The 19,984-nt window shown below is 39.5% G+C and overlaps 1 protein-coding gene and 1 pseudogene across 3 annotated transcripts in view; both read right to left on the reverse strand.

Moving 5' to 3' along the window:
• Trim37 (tripartite motif containing 37) overlaps nt 1–19,984 on the reverse strand; it is a 127,951-nt gene that overhangs the window by 58,123 nt on the left and 49,844 nt on the right. For all 3 annotated transcript variants that reach the window (XM_060387051.1, XM_060387053.1, XM_060387052.1), the window contains exons 14-18: nt 19,386–19,500; nt 17,415–17,633; nt 16,661–16,797; nt 14,774–14,859; nt 6,646–6,840 (exon numbers count right to left, since the gene is read on the reverse strand). In XM_060387051.1, the coding sequence (XP_060243034.1) occupies nt 6,646–6,840; nt 14,774–14,859; nt 16,661–16,797; nt 17,415–17,633; nt 19,386–19,500 (752 nt within the window). The remainder of the gene's footprint in view (nt 1–6,645; nt 6,841–14,773; nt 14,860–16,660; nt 16,798–17,414; nt 17,634–19,385; nt 19,501–19,984) is intronic.
• On the reverse strand, nt 185–1,509 carry LOC110540065 (large ribosomal subunit protein uL3-like; annotated as a pseudogene).

Raw genomic sequence — 19,984 nt, forward strand, 5'->3', positions numbered from 1 at the left:
CTTTCGTATGATTCCCTGCACTCTGCCCAAAGTTTGGTTTTAAGTCTCAGCACCTGCTTTGATAACACTGTTGGGTAGAGTCTTTCAGAGGCCCTCTATGGTAGACTCCTGTCCTGTTTTCTCCTTCTTCCAATGTCCATTCTGTTTGTCTTTCTGAGTAAGGATTGATCATCTTATTCCAGGTCCTCCTTCTTTTTTTTTTTTTTTCTTCACTGTAAATATTTTTATTGAGACCCCACCAGCTGCACAAATTGCTTCTGGCATTAAGCACCTACCTCCTTGGCAATGTGGTGTTTCTTGAGTGGTCCCATGAATGCTTTCTTTTCCTCCATGGTCTGGAAACGGCCATGGCCAAACTTGGAGGTGGTATCAATAAACTTCAGGTCAATCTTCTCTAGAGCCCGGCGTTTGGTCTGCACCAGCAAGGACTTACGAAGAGTAAGCACTCGCTTCTTGGTTCCTACCTCGCAGCCTTTGAGCATGACGAAGTCATTGGTCACCTCACCATAATGGACAAAGCCACCCAGTGGGTTGATGCTCTTGTCAGACAGGTCATAGTCAGTAGATGCATTGTTCTTGATCAGCTTACCATCCTTGATGAGATAGCCTTGACCAATCTTGTAAATCTTCTTGTTAATCTCTATTCGATGATGGTAGCCTTTCTGCCCAGCACAAGCCACAGAGAAGGCCACACGGGCAGGGTGCCAGGCTCCAATACAGGCAACCTTACGCAGCCCTCTTGTGGGTCTTGCGGGGCAATTTCTTTGTGTGCTAACGACTGGTCACCCCTTTGTACCCTTTGCCTTTTGTCACCCCAATGACATCAATCATCTCATCCTGTCCAAACACCTGGTTCACAGGAATCTGCTGCTCCAGCCTCTCTCGGGCCCAGTCTAGCTTCTCAGCCACAGTGCCCCCGTTCACTTGGATCTCCATCAAGTGTGCCTTCTTCTGGCGCAGAGGAAGCAGACGCAGCTGAGTGTGGGCAATTATGCGAATGACTTGACAGTACTTCTTCATGCTGTTGAAGTCCTTATCCAGCTGCTACTTGCCCATGTCATCCTGCCATTTCTTACAGTATTTGGTAAAAGCCTTCTTCTTAGATTTGTGCCAGTTCTTATAGAAACGACATTTACACTCATCACTGATGTGCTCAGCAAATACGGTCTTGAAGGTCCTGAGTCCTCGTGGAGTTTCTATGTATCCCACAATGCCCACAACCACCATGGGTGGGGTTTCCACAATGGTTACAGCCTCCACAACTTCCTTCTTGTTCACCTTAGATCCTGGTCTGTCAACTTCCCGGGACAATGTGGGTCATGCCAGCCTTGTAGCCTAGAAAGGCTATCAGGTGAACAGGCTTGGAAGGGTCATCCTTGGGAAAGCTCTTCACTTTCCCTCGATGCCGGCTACTTCGCTTCTGAGGCAAGAAGCCCAAGGACCCATGTCTGGGCGCAGAGAATTTCCTGTGGTACATCTCGCAGTCGCACGACGCTGATAAAGGGGGTCCTCCTTCTTGCTTGGTTTCTTTAGGTATACAGATTTTTGTAAGTTTATCCTATATTATATGTCTAGTAACCACTTATAAGTGAGTGTATACCATGTGTGTCTTCCTGCTTCTGGGATACCTCACTCAGGATGATCTTTTCTAGATCCCATCATTTGCCTGAAAATTTAATGATTTGTTTTTATTTGCTGAGTAGTATTCCATTGTGTAAATGTACCACTATTTCTGTATCCATTCCTCCATTGAGGGGACATCTGGTTTCGAGGTTCTGGCTATTATGAATAAAGCTCCTATGAACATGGTTGAACAAATGTCCTTGTTGTGTACTTAAGCATATTTTGGATATATGCCTAGGAGTGGTATAGCTGGATCTTGAGAAAGCGCCAGATTGCTTTCCAGAGTGGTTGTACAAGTTTACATTCCCACCAGCAATAGAGGAGGATTCCCCTTTCTCCACACCCTCTCCAGCATGTATTGTCACTTGAGTTTTTGATCTTAGCCATGCCAGAATGTTTTCTAAAGACCAAATTATGTATGACTTCCTGCTCAGAATACCCACATGGCATTTTACAGCAATTAGGAAAGTCCTGGCATTCCACATAAGGATCTACACTACCAGATTATTTGTTATCTAACTGTAGCTTTACCTTTACTACCTACACACATCAATTTCTTCTCCTTCTACTACATACACACATTAATTTCTAGAATCACAGTTCGGTGAACTTCATCTACAATAACTCAAAACCAGAAAAGTCTCAGGATTTGGAATATATTACTTAATGGTTGAGTGTCCCTAGTCTAAAAAACTATGAAATGCTCCAAAATCCAAAATGATTAGAGTAACATGTGCCTTGGTTACTGTTCTATTGTTGTGAAGAGACGCCACGAAAAGAAAGCATTTCATTGAGGTCTGGCTTACAGTTTCAGACATTTAGCCCATCATCATCATGGCAGGAAGCATGGAGGCACACAGATAAGAAACGCTGCTGGAAAAGCTGTCGAGAGCTACATCCTGCTTCGCTTGGAGAAACAGACTTTGGACTTGGCTCCCAATATTGTTTTCTTGGACTTTTTCTTTCCTAAGACTTCATTTGGCTCATTTTTATCATACATTTTGGTTCATGTCCCTGGCTCTCTTCTTTGAAAATAGTGTTGAAACACTTATTTTTATTCCTTTAGTTTTGATTAAGCAGCATCTCCTCCTTCAAAGTACCTATATCCCTGCTATGCAGCAGGCTCTCTACCTTGTTTCTTTTTATTATCTGTCCCACATCCTTGGTTGTTCCCTCATTTCAGTCATCTGGACATAAAACTCAAGTTGCCTCAGTATTAACTTTAAATGGAAAACTAAACATTCCAGAACAGGGATATTACTATTAATACGATCTGTACCTCCTCCAATGACATTAAACATTTTAAAAACATGATTTTACCTACTTATTAAACCTACCTGTAAATCAAATTGTAAAACTGTCTCTCTGTTGGGGTCACCACAACATGAGGAACTGTATTAGAGGTGGCAACATTAGGAAGGTCAAAAGTCACTGGTTTAAATGAACCTCACACAGAATGTGCTTGAAGCAAAAATGAAAAGCAACTGTCCCAGAACCGAGCTGAAGATAAAATTTTCAGAAGTATGCTTTAAGGTAGAGAGGAGCTGACGACTCAGGCTGGGCTCTCCAACCCACCACAGTGGCTCGGGCTTTGTTTTCTACAGAGGTTCATGATTTTGTTCAGAAAATGAGTTCTGCTGCTTTGCGGTATCACCAAAATCCCTGTTTACATCCCTGACTGGATACAAAACTATTGTTTAGAAAGGTCAGTCTGTTTTATTATATACAAAGTGGCACAGGCCATGCAGAAAAGGCTGTGTGGCAAGCCAGTTTCCTGAAGGCAGCTCGCTGTTTCTGCACAGCTGACAATGGATATGCCCTGGTGAGGCATGGACCCCAGGAATTTTGTCTCCAAATTGCTTCTTGCTCCTGGGATGCCTCTCCATGCTTGCCATTGCTGTATTCCTCATATATCTAGCATTATGTAGCTGAAAATGAGGATATCCTCACTGCCTGGAGTCTGTGATTATTTCCTGGGTGACAGCCTACACTGTTGGATAAAATTCCTGCAGATCAATATGAACTTTCATAAAATAATGCTGTTTAGATTTTATAAGTGATTATAATTCTTGATAATGATTTTATAGAATTCCTGATTTGATTCAAGTAACTTTAGGCCCTCCCCTGAAGAACAGCAAAGGCAGCATAAGGGAGTTCTGTGAACCTTTGTATATCACAAGCATAAAAACTGTACTAAGAAGAACAGCCTGGAGGCAAATTCATGATCCAGGAAAACATTCATTCTAGGTTAGGTCCAGGGATGGGGTCATGGGTCTCAGTATGCACCATGATAACTAATTTAAACTATATAGGGAATTAAAAATAAGACATAAAATAGATGATTTGTTTCTTAGTAAGAACTTTGCTAACCTATGACATAAAAAACTATTGCTCTCAACTTGTAATGAACTTGTGGAACTAAGAGATAGATAATGCTTAGTTAGGTGCAAGCCATAATGGAAAGACACGTGAAGAATTGTCTTGTTTGTAAATCTTTAAACCATGCTAACCACAGACCTTGTTAACCTATGACATGAAAAACTATTGCTCTCAACTTACAATGAACTAGTGGAATGAGTAAGAAATGATAGACAAGAAATGTTTAGTTAGGCATGAGTAATCAACAATCCTGCACTACTTCCTTCTGTGTAACAATTTTATCTGTTTCGGTGATATTTGCTATTATGGCCATGAGGTACTTTTTTTTCCTGACATAAAGAATTTTGCCTGTGGGTTTACTCCATCCACCAGATGTATATGTACATATGTAAGGTTGGTTGTAGCAGCTTGAATTATCTACCCTCTGTGTGTGTGTGTGTGTGTGTGTGTGTGTGTGTGTGTGTGGCAATAGTTGAAGGCTCTTGGCGCCTGCACTTTCGGAGCTTGCTCTTTAGATTTTTCTCCATCCATCCAAAATCTGTCTGTTTGTCTGTCTGTCTATGTGTGAAGTTGTTGGAGCCTCTTGGAGCTTGCCTCATCCATCAAATATGTGTCTGATTGTCTGTATGCATGTACATATGTATGTATGTGTATGTATATGTGATGTTGTATTTTTTTCCCCTTCTTTTCATTCACTATTGGCAGCCTATGCCAGAAGAAATCAGCTCTGGCTCTGTCCCCTTTCCTTTTCCCTCTGAGTTTCTCTCTGTTATTAGCAGAGAAAATAGCCAGAAGCTATCAGCTCCAGCTATTAAAGAGTTAAAGAGAGTTTTATAGTTTTTTTGTGTTTTTTTTTTTTTCCCAAAGAGATCAGCAGAAAAAGCTGCCAGTGCCACCAACTCCAGCTATTAAAGAATTGAAATTCAGAGTTTCATAGCTTTTGGCCCTGAGTTGCAAGTTACGAAGTACTGGTCCTAAGAGAGTTTAGAGCTTTCTGCCAGTCACAAACAGTGCAGGCCCTGAGAAGAGGCAAACAGCCTTTGGCTTCTTTCGCCAACCCTGCATCCCACTGGTGTTTAACCTGTGTGTCAAAGCCAGTCTTTGACAACAAATGATGTTGTAAAAAACATTCCAAAAAAAATGATGCTTCTCCAACCCCAAGAGTTGGGGTTAGGATGTAGCCAAGGGCCTTGCACGTCACTACCAAGCTATGCCAGCAGTTCCTAAAACTGGTCTTTTAATGATAAATCACTGTCTGTACAGAACATCTCTAGCTCAGATTCAAAGGGCCTAGACTGGACTATACAAATCTCTGTCTTACTACAATAATGCATTTTTCTTTTAAATAACTTTAACATAATATTGTGGAAATTAATATACAGTTTCTCAGGTTTTGACTTTTCTTTGTGTGAGAAAGGGTCTCATACTATGTATTTTCTGGTTGGTCTGGAACTCATTATGTATACCAGGTTGGACATGACCTCACAGAGATAAGCCTGTCTCTGCCTCCTAACTGCCAGGTTAAAATCTTATGCCACCATGTCTTGTTTTGTTTTTTTGAAACAGGTCACACAATATAGTCCAGGCTGGGCTTGAACTTACGATGTAGCATAGGTTAACCTCAAACTCATAAAAAATACTCATGACTCAGTCTTGATGCTGAGATAACAGTGGTGTGCCACAATAGTAGCAGTATACATTTTTTTCATATAATAACTATTTAAGAAAACTTTTTCCATGTTCAACTTAAGACACATTTCCCCTTGAAAGGCAGGCCTAAAAAACTGAATTCGTCCATGTATGGATATTACCTAGAACCTCTGCTCAGATGTAGCCTGTGGTAGCTCAGTAACCAATTGGTTTCCCATAGTAAGGGGAACAAGGACTATTTCTAACAGGAACTCAATGGCTGGCTCTTTGGCCTCCCCACCCCCCAAGGGAGGAGCAGTCCTGTTAGGCCAGAGAGGAGGGCTTTGCAGCCAGTCCTGAAGATACCTGATAAAACAGGATCAGATGAATGGGGAGGAGGTCCCCCCCATCAGTGGACTTGGAAAGGGGCACGGTGGAGATGAGGGAGGGAGGGTGGGCTTGGGAGGGAATGAGGGAGCGGGATACAGCTGGGATACAGAGTTAATAAAATGTAACTGATAAGAAAAAAATAAAATAAAAAACAACCAAAAAACAAAAAACTGAATTTGTTCACAAAAAAGCCAACTGTACTTCTCTATCAGTTAGACACAACATAAAAGACAATCATTTAGAACTTTATTTTGTTCTCTGATGTGTCTGTGGTGGGCAATCACTATACAACTGAGCTACACATCATAGCCCTAAAACCTTTTAAAGGGCATTTAAAATTTGTTTTTGACATTAACACTTTTAAGCAATGACAGAGGAAAAGAAGGGGAAGGGCTGTAGGTATAGCTCGCCTAGCATGACATGATTCTGAGTTCACACACAAACACATACACATGTGCACACACACACATATACGAAGTAAATTGGATAAAAAGTCACTCATGACGTGTGAAAAATCATTCTATAGAGAAATATATTGTGTTCCAATACTAACATGAGGTATGTGGGTAGAAATTCAACAGTTCTTCAGAGAACCAAAGAAAAAAAGACAGATTATTATTTTACCTGTGGGCTGCAAAAGTGAAGCAGATGGGCGAGGCTGTAAACCCCATAGATTTTCCATGCTGCTGCGGTCCTTAAGATCCAACAAATGTATTAAGATTAAAGGATCAATGTCTAATAAGCTACTGGTAGCGGCAGAGCATAAATGTGCTCTTCTTGACATTCTGCTATTGGCACCCAAATAGCTGTGGCTACTACCTGCAAAAGAAATATAGAGGAAACATATTGCATGCATCTGCATATTTTTTTTAATCCCAATTAACAGTTGAATACCTGCCTGTGGACCTGTGTCTTAGATCATGTTCCTAATGAAAAGCACAAAGGAACCACATTGTCAAGCAATGAACACTGAACAATAACTGAGCACCAGCCTTATTACTACCTGGGAATTCAAGAGCAATTGCCAACCTCATCCAAAGCGCCATACAGACCATAAATATGTAAAATACAAAACTCTGGACAGGGGTAAGGAAAGGAAAAGCTTTTACTCCCATAAGCAGGAAGAGAAAGAGTTTTTATGTCTCTGCATGCTTAACATTTAGTAGTGCCAGTTTTTAAATTACTAACCATATTAGGTGTGGTGACACAGGCCTATAATCCTAGCACTTGAGAGGCAGAGGTTAAAGGATCAGGAATTCAAAGCCATCTTTGGCTACATAAGTAAAAAACCAACCCAGGCTATATGAATCCCTGCTCAAGAAAGGAGGAAAAAAAAAAAAGAAGAAGAAGAAGAAGAAATTAAAAATAAATATTAACCACTATAGCCAATGTGCAGTAGTGTCTTACTACAGTTTTAGTTTGGCATTTCCTAAAAAGACAAAACAAAAAAGAAAAACCAGAGTTTCAAAAACGCATGGATCCCTCAAGTATAGCAACAAATAACTTGAGTTAACAAAAGAAGAAAAACTGCAAAGAATTATCTGAGGAAATAACTGAAGAATTCCAAAATATGATGAGAAATATTAATCTTTCAACAGCCAGGTGCGGTGGCTCATGCCTATAATCCCAGCTCTCAGGAGGCTGCAACATAGAACTGCTGTGAGATGAAGGTCAGTATAGACTACGCGAGTTCCTGAGGCTACAAAGTGAGATCCTGTAAATACATAGATGAGTAAATAAAATTATTCATTAAAGATGCTCAAAAAATTACACAATGAGCTGAAGGCGATGGTACACACCTTTAATCCCAGCATGGGGAAGGCAGAGACAGAGACATCTGTGATTCTGAGGCCAGTCTGCACTACACAGTGAGTTACAGACACCAGCTGAAGCTGGTCTACATAGAAAGACACTGTTTCAAAAACCAAAACTAAACAACAACAACAAATAAACAAACAAGGGCCAGCTTTAATCCCAGCACTTGGGAGGCAGAGGCAGGTAGACATCTGTGAGTTTAAGGCCAGACTGTTCTATATATTGAGCTCTCAGCTACCCAAGGCCATGTAATGAAACACTGTCTAAATAAAGCAACAACAACAAAAACCCAACACATAAAAAAGAACAAATGTACTGAGTAATTACCTGATCAATGTCAATTTGCTCTGGAAATGTTGTACTCCTATGACCATTTTAATTTTATTTTTATTTTTAATAGGGTCTTGTTAAAGTATAAGTGTATGTGTATGTTTGCCTGCATGTTTGTGTGTAAATATACGTGTATATATGCCACGTGGTAACAGAGGCCAGAAGACAACCTCAGGTGCCAGTCTGTATCCTGCACTGTGTTTCAAACAGGTTCTCTTCTTTTACTGTTTTGCTAGTCAAGAACTGGGCTGGGCCTGGCCCAAGGGTTTGGAAATGCTCCATATAACCCACTGACTCATTTCCCCAGTTTTTAAACAGTCTGAATTAGAGAAGAGGTGCACAATGCTTCTACATGTTTCACACTCATTTCTCTGCTAACATCTTTCATTACTATGGTGCATTGATTACAACTAATGAAGCAATGCTGATATGCTGTTACTAACTAAATCCTGTTCTTTGAATAGATCATTGGTTTCTCCCACATGTTCATATTATCTCTCTACAATTTAATCCAGAACATCTAGAGTTTAATTCAGAACATCAAATTAGGCTTCTCTGATTTGAGAAGATTTCCTTATCCGAGTAATGTTGTCAATGTTCTTCAGTTAAGGCTGCTCTGATTTAAAAACCACAGAAGCAGATGGTATGTTCTCTACACATCAGCACATCTTATCTAAACGCATCCGCATAGGTGTTGCTGGCCAAATTTGCCCAACATAGCCTTTACTTAGACCTTACACTGCACCTCTTTGAGGGAAGAGTCTGTCTAAAAGGAGCTAGAATTTTGCAGTTGTCTTGTCATAGATTAGCTTATTATTCTTCTATCTATTCACCTTTAGTTATAAAGTTCAGGAGTCTTTCTCATTCTATTTTTCAGGAACTAGAAATATGTCATCATATCCAACAATGTTTGTCAATGAGCTAGATTTCAGTTTAACAATAAAAATAAGGGTCTTGGTTCAGTATTACACCTTCAACATCTAGGTTAAAGTATCTAAATTATATTAGAATATTTAGAGCTACAGAAAATAAATGAAAAAAGAAAAGAAAAACCATGGATGACATTTAACCAATACTTGGAATCCACACAGCAGTCCCCACTTCAGTAAATAATTTTCTGTAAAAGGATACTGGGGAATAAACCTAGCCTTGCACATGCTGAGCAAGTACTGTGAGTAAACACTTGAACAAAACAATAAATTTAAGTCTATAGCCACATGTTTATCCTATGTGCATCAATGTTATATATAAGAATTTCATACTATGTATCTTAAGAGAGAAATGGAAAGACAGAACTAAAACAATCAAGCCCTTAATTCAGTGCACTCATTATCCACTTTATACTAACAGTCTCTAATTTTTTCCTATACTACTCAAAAATCTTGAAAATGGGCAATAAAAGTAGTTTTATAATTGGTAATCAACATTTATTTGAAAATACTAAATGTTCCTTTATGATACTGTGTTAAGTGCTGGAGAGATAAAAAGGAGGAAGAACACAATTTTGGCTTCAACCTAGAAAAGAAGGTGGACAAAATAAGCAATTACGTGGTTAACACCCAGTCTACCAGGTTACTATGAAAGCAAAAAACAGGTAAACAGTTGTTTTTTTTTTTTTAAGGCTCTAAGAGAGAAAAAAAAAAAAAGTAAACTAAAAGAAGGAGCAGCAATTGACTATACCTAGTAGGAGAAGGGTGGAACATTTGGAAAAGGAATGAGGGAACTATGAACATGTTAGAGAGTCTAAAAGAAGCTTCTCTTGAGTCTTAAGGATGTAGAAGGATAGCACTGGGCACAGGGCTAAATGGTTAAGAGCTCACGCTGCTCCTCAAGAGGACAGGGCAGTAACTGCAGTCCCAGGGGATCTGCTGCCTCTTCTGTCCTCAAAGGTAAAAGAGTAATAAGCCAGGCAGTGGTGGCACACACCTTTAACCCCAGAAATCAGGAGGCAGGGGCAGGCTAATTTCTAAGTTTGAGGCCAGCCTGATCTACAAAGCAAGTTGCAGGACAGCCAGGGCTATGAATAAAGACCATGTCTCAAGAACAAAAATAATAATATAATAAATAAAATATTTTCACGTAAAAAAAGAAATTAACAAGAACCAGAATACAAAGGGATATGTGGTCTAGATTAAAGAATTTGGATTTTATTTTATAATTGAAATCTAGTAGATTTTTTAAATGGAAAAATACTATTGTCAGATATTCATTAAACGAAAAAACAAACAAAAACCTTCATTCTCAATTCATGGTGTGTGGAAACATTGTGAACAGAGCAGTAACAGCTACAAAGAACTCTGATCAGAGAATGCTGTGAAACAAGAGGCCTCCCCTAGGACCTGCAAAAAGTGGCAATAACAAAGTAGCATAGGCACTACTTAAAGATGGAACCAGTTTAATTTGGTAACATAGAATTCCAAGGAAAGGAAGCGAAGAACACACAGCAGTGGCAATAATCAAATGTAAAGTAACTATTCCATTAGGTAGGTGATTAGTCATATTTAGTCTACAAAATATGAAAATCATGAGAAAGATAAAGGCTAGAGACGGGACCGGAAAGGTAATATAAGTACGGATGAACAAAACTGAGACACAGAAGGCTTAGGTTGGAAGTGTGAATGATGAAGATGCCTTTATTTATCTAAGCACGTGAAAGAATATGCCAGTGTTCATACTAAGACAACATGGGTGCTATGGTTCGAATGTCCCTATAAGAATTTGTGTTGAAATCTGATTCTAGTCTAACAGTTACTGATGTGTTGGGAATTTTAAGAAATAACTAGGTCATTAGAGGCTTGATTCCAAGAATGATTAATGTCTAATTCCAGAGTGAATTAGACCTCTCAAGAATGGCTGAGTTATCATGGGATTAAGCTGATACTGGTTATTCCTGGTATTTTGGCTTCTCTTGCAGGTACAAACACACACTTCACATGTTCCTGGAGCTTCAAAACTGACATAAATAAATTTTTCTGTATAAGTCATCAGCTTCAGATCATCCCATTATACCAACAACAAAAGAAAAAAAAATAGATATTGAGAATGGGGTTGGGAGTCATAATAATACATGAAAATGAAAATGTGGAAGTGTCTTGGGAGCTAGGAAATGGGCAATGGCTGGAACACTTTAAAGGCACTGGCTAGAAAAAGCCCAAGTGCTGTAAACAGAGCATTTCATGCAATCCTGGTGAAATAGGGAGAGTGGTTATTATTGACTGGAATGCTAGTAAAAGGATGGGCTGCCCAAGTCCCCCCCCCCCCAAAAAAAAAGAAAAAAAATCAGCTATGTGTTATTGGAAAGTCAATAAAAAGGCATTACTGTTTTGAAGTAGTAACGAACTTCAGAAAAATGCGACTATACCTACTGCTTTATAGAAGACAAAAGTTTAAGAGGGATGACCTATGACAGCTGGGTAAACAGAAGGATCTGTGTGTGAACTTAACTGCAAAGAGCATAACTCTGGGACAAGAGCATAACTTAAAATTGGAATTTATAGTTAAGATGGAAGTTGACACATGCCTTGAATCCCAGCATCAAGGAGGCAGAGACAGGTAAGATCTCTCAGTTCAAGGCCAGCCTCATCTACAGATCAAGTGCCAGGGCAGGCAGGGCTACGCAAAGAAACCCTGTCTTGAAAAAACAAACCAAAACAAAACAAAAACAAACAACATGGAAGCAAAGAATAAAGACTAAGAAAATCACATTCGGTCCTTCTAAAGAGTAAAAGAGGTACCAAGGAGAAATTACTAAAGCAGGGGTATTTTTTTTCTACAAATAGCAAGTATGGAAAAGGTAGCTAGTAATCAAAAGCAGTAATCAAGACAATGGGCTGAGATGATAGAACACTTTCAAAGAATAGGGACTGCCAAGTTGATGCTCCCTGGAGTGGCTCCAACAGACCCATGTGTGGCTCACATTGTACTCTGAAGAGCTCATCAGAAAGTAAGTCTTGGTGGTATGCACGAGACTGGTCTGTAGGCTCATAGAATGAAGAACCTATGAAAGTATGGCAGCCTCTATTAAGTGTCTGAAAGGACAGACAGACACTTGCCACAGGAACTAGTCTGCTATTCTTGACATCCCAGAATAACAGCACAGGCACCTGCACATAACCTGAGAGTGTAGCCACTTGAGCAGAGTTTCCCAGAATTCTGAATACCTTCGCATATCCACACAGAGGATTTTATTTTTTTGAGCTTTAAGATTCAGTATTTGATGTGCTAGGAACTAGCTCAGCACTAGAACTCCTGTCCAACCTCCTGTGAGGTCCTGAAATCAAGTCACAGCACATACGCCCAATAAATAATAAAAGGCCCAATGCTTGATCTGCTGGGTTCAGATTGTTTTGGGTTGGTTATTCCTTCCTTTTGACATATTTTGACATATTCTTCCCTTTTAGAATAGCTAGCTTTTTGTTGTTCTGTCTCACCATTGTCAATTAGCAATAAGAGGAGGGCAGCTGTCCTGAGGTAGAGTCTCAGGGTCACCAGAGAAAGGAATCTTACAAGATTTTCAGAGGAAGAAGTGGTACTTGCCTCCAGGAAGCCAGCTTACTGAGTAAGCAGCCCATGACAGGGTATACATGACTTAGATTACACAGTGAGTGCCACAGATGCTCTGCGCAGGGGAGATGGACTGGCTAATGTGTGAGCACAGTCAAACTGCCTACAATTCGGGGGGGAGGGGGAGTTGGTTTATTCCCACCCTGCTCACAGCAGTGCAGCCCTATGCCCAGGACATCAAGGGCCTGGGTGTTCTAGTAAGAAAACTGGGAGTTTGGAGAAGCTTCAGGCAGAATGCTATGGCTGGAATATTTGCCACCAAAATTAATGTCAAAATTTGAGCTCCATCATAAGTTATTAAGTAGCTAGAAACATATTTTATGGTATATGAAGGTGGGACCTTTGGCAGATAATTAAGACTGGATTAGGCCAGATGGTAGGATCCTAATCAGCTGGAACACCCTGGCTTTATCGGCATCAGGAGAAGAACCTGAGCTAGGATGTTGTATGATGACCTGAGCTACTTTGGCACTATATCCAGAGTGTCCACTGGCAAGAAGGAATATACTCAATGTAACTGCCTGCTCCTACATTTCTTTTTCTTTGTAACTGTGAGTCAAATAAAAACTTTACAAATTACTCAGACTATTATTCAGTTTCAGCAGAAAACTGAGGATGATCAGTAAATTAAAAGTAATACAAAGTTAATTCAAAAAAAAAAAAAAAGACAGGATCTTGTAATGTAGCTCAGGTTGGCCTTAATTTCTTAACCCTCCTGCCTCAGCCTTCCAAGAGCTAGGATTAAAGAGATATTCCAAAAGGCAGCTTTTAAATGTTCTAGCCAATTTTCACAAGCAGATCTAAGGACCAAACAAAAACATCTGTTACATACATAAAGTCTTTTCAGGAGTAACAGTGTGATTTGGGAAGGGTGAAGGACCAGATCCAAGAAAAGCTGGGACAACTAAATATGGGACCAAATGGCTAAAACCTGAGTTTGTATAGTTTCAAAAATCAGCTCTCTAAAAATCCTGTGTAAGCCCAGACCCAATGAGACATTCAGATCATTCTGTAACCAAAGCTTAAGACAAACAAGGCTGACATTCCAGAGTCAAGAGTAAAATGAGTTTAGAATCCATATAAACCTCAAGGTCTCATTACTCCTTACTTGCTAAACTGTGAAAAACAGGGTAAGCTGCTTACTTTACCTATGCATCAGATGCTACAGCAATAAAGTAAATTTTTATCAGGTATGGTGGTCTGTGTCTGTAATTCCACCTCTGTAAAGTCCAAGGCAGGAGAATCAGGCTACATAGTGAGATCCCATGTCAAGAAACAGAATAACTAATAGAGATTTTAAAATCTGTCTCAGAATTTTAGAAATAATGATGATACACAAAAAGTGCTTCACAAAGTGCCTAGTATAGAGGGACATTTGCAAATATTAGTTATTACTATTCTTTTAAATTGTTGTAACCTGCCTCTATACCCCCTTCGGTGAGACCTACTTCAGTTCTTAGCATATCTGAAACAATTCTGCCTTCAAAACTCCATTTTGATCATAAGGTGAAATTGAATTCAAGTTCTCAGGCCTATGTGCCTAAGACCAGGATACAATTCAATAGTTCAGTATTTCCTGCTTAGAATAAAACAACAGATGACAAATGCATGTTTTGCTTGAGTTAAAGATTGAAACATTCTATGTTTCTTGCTTCCAGAAAGCTGGAAAGCCTCCAAGAGCTCCCCTAAAATGCTTTGTCTAGCTACCTAGATACACCACAATACACTTGGGAAAAAATCGATTATATTCAGCTACTCAAAATGATGTAATGCTGCCCTGCCTCACTTCCTACACCTGGTTACCAGGTTTCTTTTGTATATTAAAAAAAAAAAAAATTAAAAAAAATGTGCCTTAGAAACAGACCAGTGACATAGTCTGGCTCCCGAGTCCAGATTATGGCGCTGAAAGGTCAGTTTTTGTTATGCAGTCAATAAACTTCCATCAATCTGAGTCTGGTATCTGTGTGGTCAGTGTGCAGCTATTCCTGAACCCATAACAAAGTGATCAGAGAAGGGAGAGGATCTCGGAGGCTGGCCTCTGTACCTGGAGGCCCTGCCGCAGCTGCATCCTCCATGAGTTCTCCCTCTTCCAGTTCCATGTTGTTGTATTCTACGTCATTTTCTCCAGACCTGAGAACAGACAAAAGCCAACATGTTCACAATAACTCATAATTAATAAGACAGCTCAGCAGGTAAATGGCACATGCCACCAAGCCTTATAACCTGAGTTCAAGCCTTAGGCCCCACATGAGAGAAACAGAGAGCTGTTTCCCAAGTTGCCCTCTGACTTTTACATGCACAGTGTTGTGTGTATGAACACTCACAAACCACATTCCAATGAATTAAAAAAAAATTTTTTTTAAATGTACTTGTCATACTTCGATGAGGTTTTTTTTTTTCCCTCTAAAAATTATGAAAGACCTTGGTCAGAATCTTGACTATGCATTTAATGTCCAAATAGCTTTTTTTGTTTGTTTTTTGAAACAGGGTTTCTCTGTGTAGCCTTGGCTGTCCTAGACTTGCTCTGTAGACAAGGCTGGCCTCGAACTCAAAGAGATCTGTCTGTCTCTGCCTGCCTGAGTGCTGGGGTTAAAGGTGTTTGCCACCAAGCCCAGCTCAAACAACTTTTAAATACCTCAAAGTAAGCTAACAATATTTAATTATTACATCATAAAATCTGAGAAAACAGTCCAAGGAAAAGAAGTTACACGTTTATAAAGAGCTGTCACTGTTGCTAGGCATGTGGCTCAGTTAGTACAGTCCTTATCTAGCATTCAGGAAGCCTAGAGTTTGATCTCTATAACCACATGAACCCAGCTGTAATCCCAGTGGTCACAGGATTAAGGAGGCAGAGAAAGGAGGATCAAAAGTTCTCATCCTCAGTTACGGGGCAAGTTTGTGAGCAGCTTAGGCTATGGTGAGAACATCTCAAAGATTACAGCACCCACACTCTAATGATAGCAGGAAAACCCCAAAACCAAACAACTCCCTGAAAAAAAAAACAAAAACAAAACAACAACACCACCTCACATTTTAATATTTAAGGAAAAAAGATCAAGTCAAGACTGATGGCACATGACTATACCAAAATTTGTACAGGCACACGAAGGTCATCCTTAGCTACACAATGACTTTAGTGAGGCTACTTTTAGACCTTGCCTTAAACACACACAGACACTGTAACTGCTATGTGACTAAGACAACTTCAGAAAACAAGGTACTGGTTTCCATTTGTTCTTTAAAAGTCAGCTCTAAACTACTTTAAATTAAACCACAACGCTCTATTTGAAGCAGTGGAAAAGAAAATGAGTTTCATGTATTTAAAGAAATCTTAAGATCAAGTCCTAGTGTAACAGTGTAATCAACTCTACAGACCTACTATCAGTGAAATTAAGGAAATTTTTAAAAAGCCATTCAAGCCTGTAATCTCAGCACTTGAGAGGCAGAGGCAGACAGATCTCTGAACTCAAGGACAGCCTGGTCTACAGAATGAGTTCCAGGACAGTCAGAGCTATCCTATCTCACAGACAAACCCTATCTCAAAAAACAAAAATAAATTATGTATCTAATGTGTATGAGTGTTTTGCTCACATATATGACTGTATAATGCCCACAGAAGCCAGAAGTGAACATCAGATACCCTGAGACTGCAGCTACAGATGATTGCAGGCTGCCATGTGGGTGCTGGGAACTGAACCCAGATCCTTTGGTAGAGCAGTCAGTGCTCTTAATCATTGTGCTATGTCTCCTGTCCAGTAAAAACACTTCTTCTGAATAAAGAAATAAAACGAGCAAAAACTCCTAGCTTAGCTTAGAAGGCCTACTTTATATCTAAAAAAAGTGCTGACTACTTTCATACTTAACATAAATTAGCTATCTATATATTATTGTTTCTAATAATCCTACTTAGAGATGTTAGCATGGGACTCACATGGTCTCCTCATCAATATCATTTTCCTCTGTGTTGCTTGTTGCTGTGGAACTAGCGGAGGAGCTGCTGCCGTCCAAGTGATTTGCTTCATCTTCACCAACAAGATCTAGATCCAGATCGCCATCTGAGAGCTCATGCTACAAGGCAACAACACGGTGCATTCCTTTTTGGAATTTTGAGCCAACAGTCTTATAATATAATCCAGGCTGGTCTTAAGACACATGCAGTTTTCCCATCTCAGCTTCCTGAGAGCTATAACATTTAACAAGGACCACCCAAACATTTGTACTCAGTTGGTCATCTTATCCAGGACACTACCAGAGTTCTAGATTCTGATCCTGTGCTTGCACTGCTAAGTACTCTAGAGAAACATCATTGACCTCACTGACCATTATCACTACTGATTTACAGTTAGTTATCAGTCTGAGCTGGGTCCTCAATGCAACTAGGAATAATTCATATATCCCACGTCAGCTTCCAATAAGGTTTCTCCTCACAAAGTAAATCTTAAAGCCAGGGGGGCAAGGGAGAGATATTTTTAAATTCCACAATCCAGTTTATAGACTGTTTGTCACGGTATCAGAGAATGACCTTCTATAACTTGCAATGTTGTGTTAAGTATTAAATTTACAAATAATGTATACACTAATAATGAAAACTAGCAGGTAATATTTTTAGGACATTGCTTCCCCTCTATTTTATGCTGGAGACTACGACCCTACCATACACATTACCAATCAAAATCTAGAATTACATGATAGTCTTCATTCTGAATCTTCTCCTCCTCATCGTCATCTTCTTTGGTCTCTCTTATAGAAGCTGAAGTAGGACTACCTTCCAGAAGCATGTCAGAGCATGGCCCAGACTTCTTAGTTCGTGTCTCAGGAATATCATCACTTTGAGGACTAAGATGATTATCCGGTGGTGACAGATCTCTTGATTTCTGACTTCTGGACAGCTCAATAGTCAATCTCTTTTAAAATAAGAACAGTATAAATCAATATTAAGTGTAATAAGTGTCTCAGTAACAAAGTAAACTATGTTTATAGTTAAAAATTAGATATAAACTAGACAGAAGCCAGGGATGTGCAGTCTGGTCTTCACAGTACAAAAAAAAAAAAAAAAAAAAAAAAAGCAGCATAATGTTGGAGTTGAAGAGACAGCTCAGGGGATAAGCAAAAGGTGGGCTCCTGGAGGAGACAAGCAAGACACATACATGTGTGCCTTGTCCATCCTGCATGAGTCAGCAGTACAATGCACACTGAAGGAGATATACAGGATCTGAGAACATGCTTGCACACATGCTCTCCAGAAGGCTAAGCCTTTGTCACCTGTTGATACTAACATTCAGGGGAGCTTGGCATGGTGTTAGATTCCTTTACTCCCAATACTGAGGAGATGGACAGTTAGATCTCCATGAGCTTGAGGCCAGCCTGATCTTTACAGAGAGTTCCAGGGCAGCCAGAGCTACACACTAAAAACCTGTCTCAAAAACAGAGGAAAAAAAGTAGATCCAAATGTTCCTCAGACTAATTTTTAAAAACCATGTCTTTGGACAGGAAAGATGGCTCAGTGGTTAAGAGCACTGGCTGCTCTTCCAGGTTTTGAGTTCAATTCTCAACACCCACATGGTGGCTCAAAACCATGTGTAATGGCATCTGATGCCCTCTTCTGTCATTCAGGTACACATGCAAATAGAACACTCATAAACACAAATAAAAAGTCTTTAAAAAACAAAATAAAACAAAAATCATTTCTTTAATTTTCTCATTTTCTCCTCTCCTGTTTCTGAGCTATGCCTATGAGGAAGATAAATACCCTTTTACATATATGCAGTCTAAACTATACAGTTCACGAACTGTACAGAGAATATAGGCAGTTTTGATCTGTTTTGTTTGATGGTGCTGAGGACCCAGTATGAAGTAAACATTCAATTACTGAGCTACATGTCCAGTATCAGTAGTTTTAAATCTATATTCATTCCTATTTTTTATACTTCATCTACTATCACTTCCATAAGCCAAACTTTCTACTCCATCTAAAGTCCATCTGGAGGAGCTGAAAGGTGGCTCAATGAGTAAGAGTGCTGCCACCAGGCCTGACTGAGTTCAAGCCCTGAACCCACATAGTAGGAGAGAATCACCGCCCACAAGTTGTCCTCTGACTTCCAAATGTGCACAGTGGCATGAGCACCCCCACACATGCATACACACACATGCACACAGTAACAACATAAAGTCAATTCAAATTCCACATGAAGTAAAGAATTCTTACATAATTTCATCATTACACAATCAAAATTTGTGAACAACCTATTTATTATAGTGCTCAATAAACAACAGCAAGAATTCAAACCAAGTGTGGCAACTTTCAATCATTCTACTTTTGAATCTTTAAACCCAAGACAGCTTATAGAAGGCAATTTAGTTTGAGATAACATTGTTTCTCTCAAACCAGAATGGCACTTCACACCACAACTTTGCACAACAGAAGTATCAAGTATCTACAGCTCATGAAAGAAAGTTACCACACCTAAGAATTAGTATCACTGACTTTTATTAAATTAAACTAATGTGATGATACAATTGAGTGATACAGAATGTACAGGCTCAAAGGGTAAAGAAAAAGACAATCAGGTTTTTACCACAATCCTATAATGGATAGCCAAAAATCAAACTCAAAAAGCATCAGGCCAAAAGGATAATAGGCTGAACAGAGAGCTTACCTCTTTAAGATTGTTTATTTGTTGAATATAACCAGTCTGTGCAGCTTCCAACTGAGTAATGTACCAGTGCTGATCCCGGCATTTTTGAAAAAATGTTGGTGAGCGTACCTGAAACCTTAAAGAATAGTTCCACATGAAGAATAATCCAGTGAATCTGTGCATTACATAAGTTCTACCATTCTCATTTAATTAAGAACCACTTTAGCCAAGGATACACAGAGTAACTGTCTCAAAAAAAAAAAGAACCAATTCAAATGATTTCTGAGATTCTATTATCCACTATTCATACATGTACTCACACATCATAATGACTTACAGCTCTAAATGTCAGCTGTCTTAACTAAAACTATGTTTTTCTCTTTTCTTTTATGTATATAGGTGTTTAGCCTGCCTGTTTGTCTGTGTACCACATGCTTGCCTGGTGCTTGCAGAGGTCAGAAGAGGGTGTCAGATCACCTAAGACAGATGGTTACAGATAGTTGTGAGCTGCCACATGGGTGCTAGGAATCAAGGTTGGTCCTTTGGAAGAACAGAAAATCCTCTAAACCATTAAGCCATCTTTCGAGCCCCAAACTCTATTTTTCGAAAGATCACACTGT

Source organism: Meriones unguiculatus, chromosome 7 (assembly GCF_030254825.1).
Source record: "Meriones unguiculatus strain TT.TT164.6M chromosome 7, Bangor_MerUng_6.1, whole genome shotgun sequence".
Lineage (NCBI taxonomy): Eukaryota > Metazoa > Chordata > Mammalia > Rodentia > Muridae > Meriones > Meriones unguiculatus.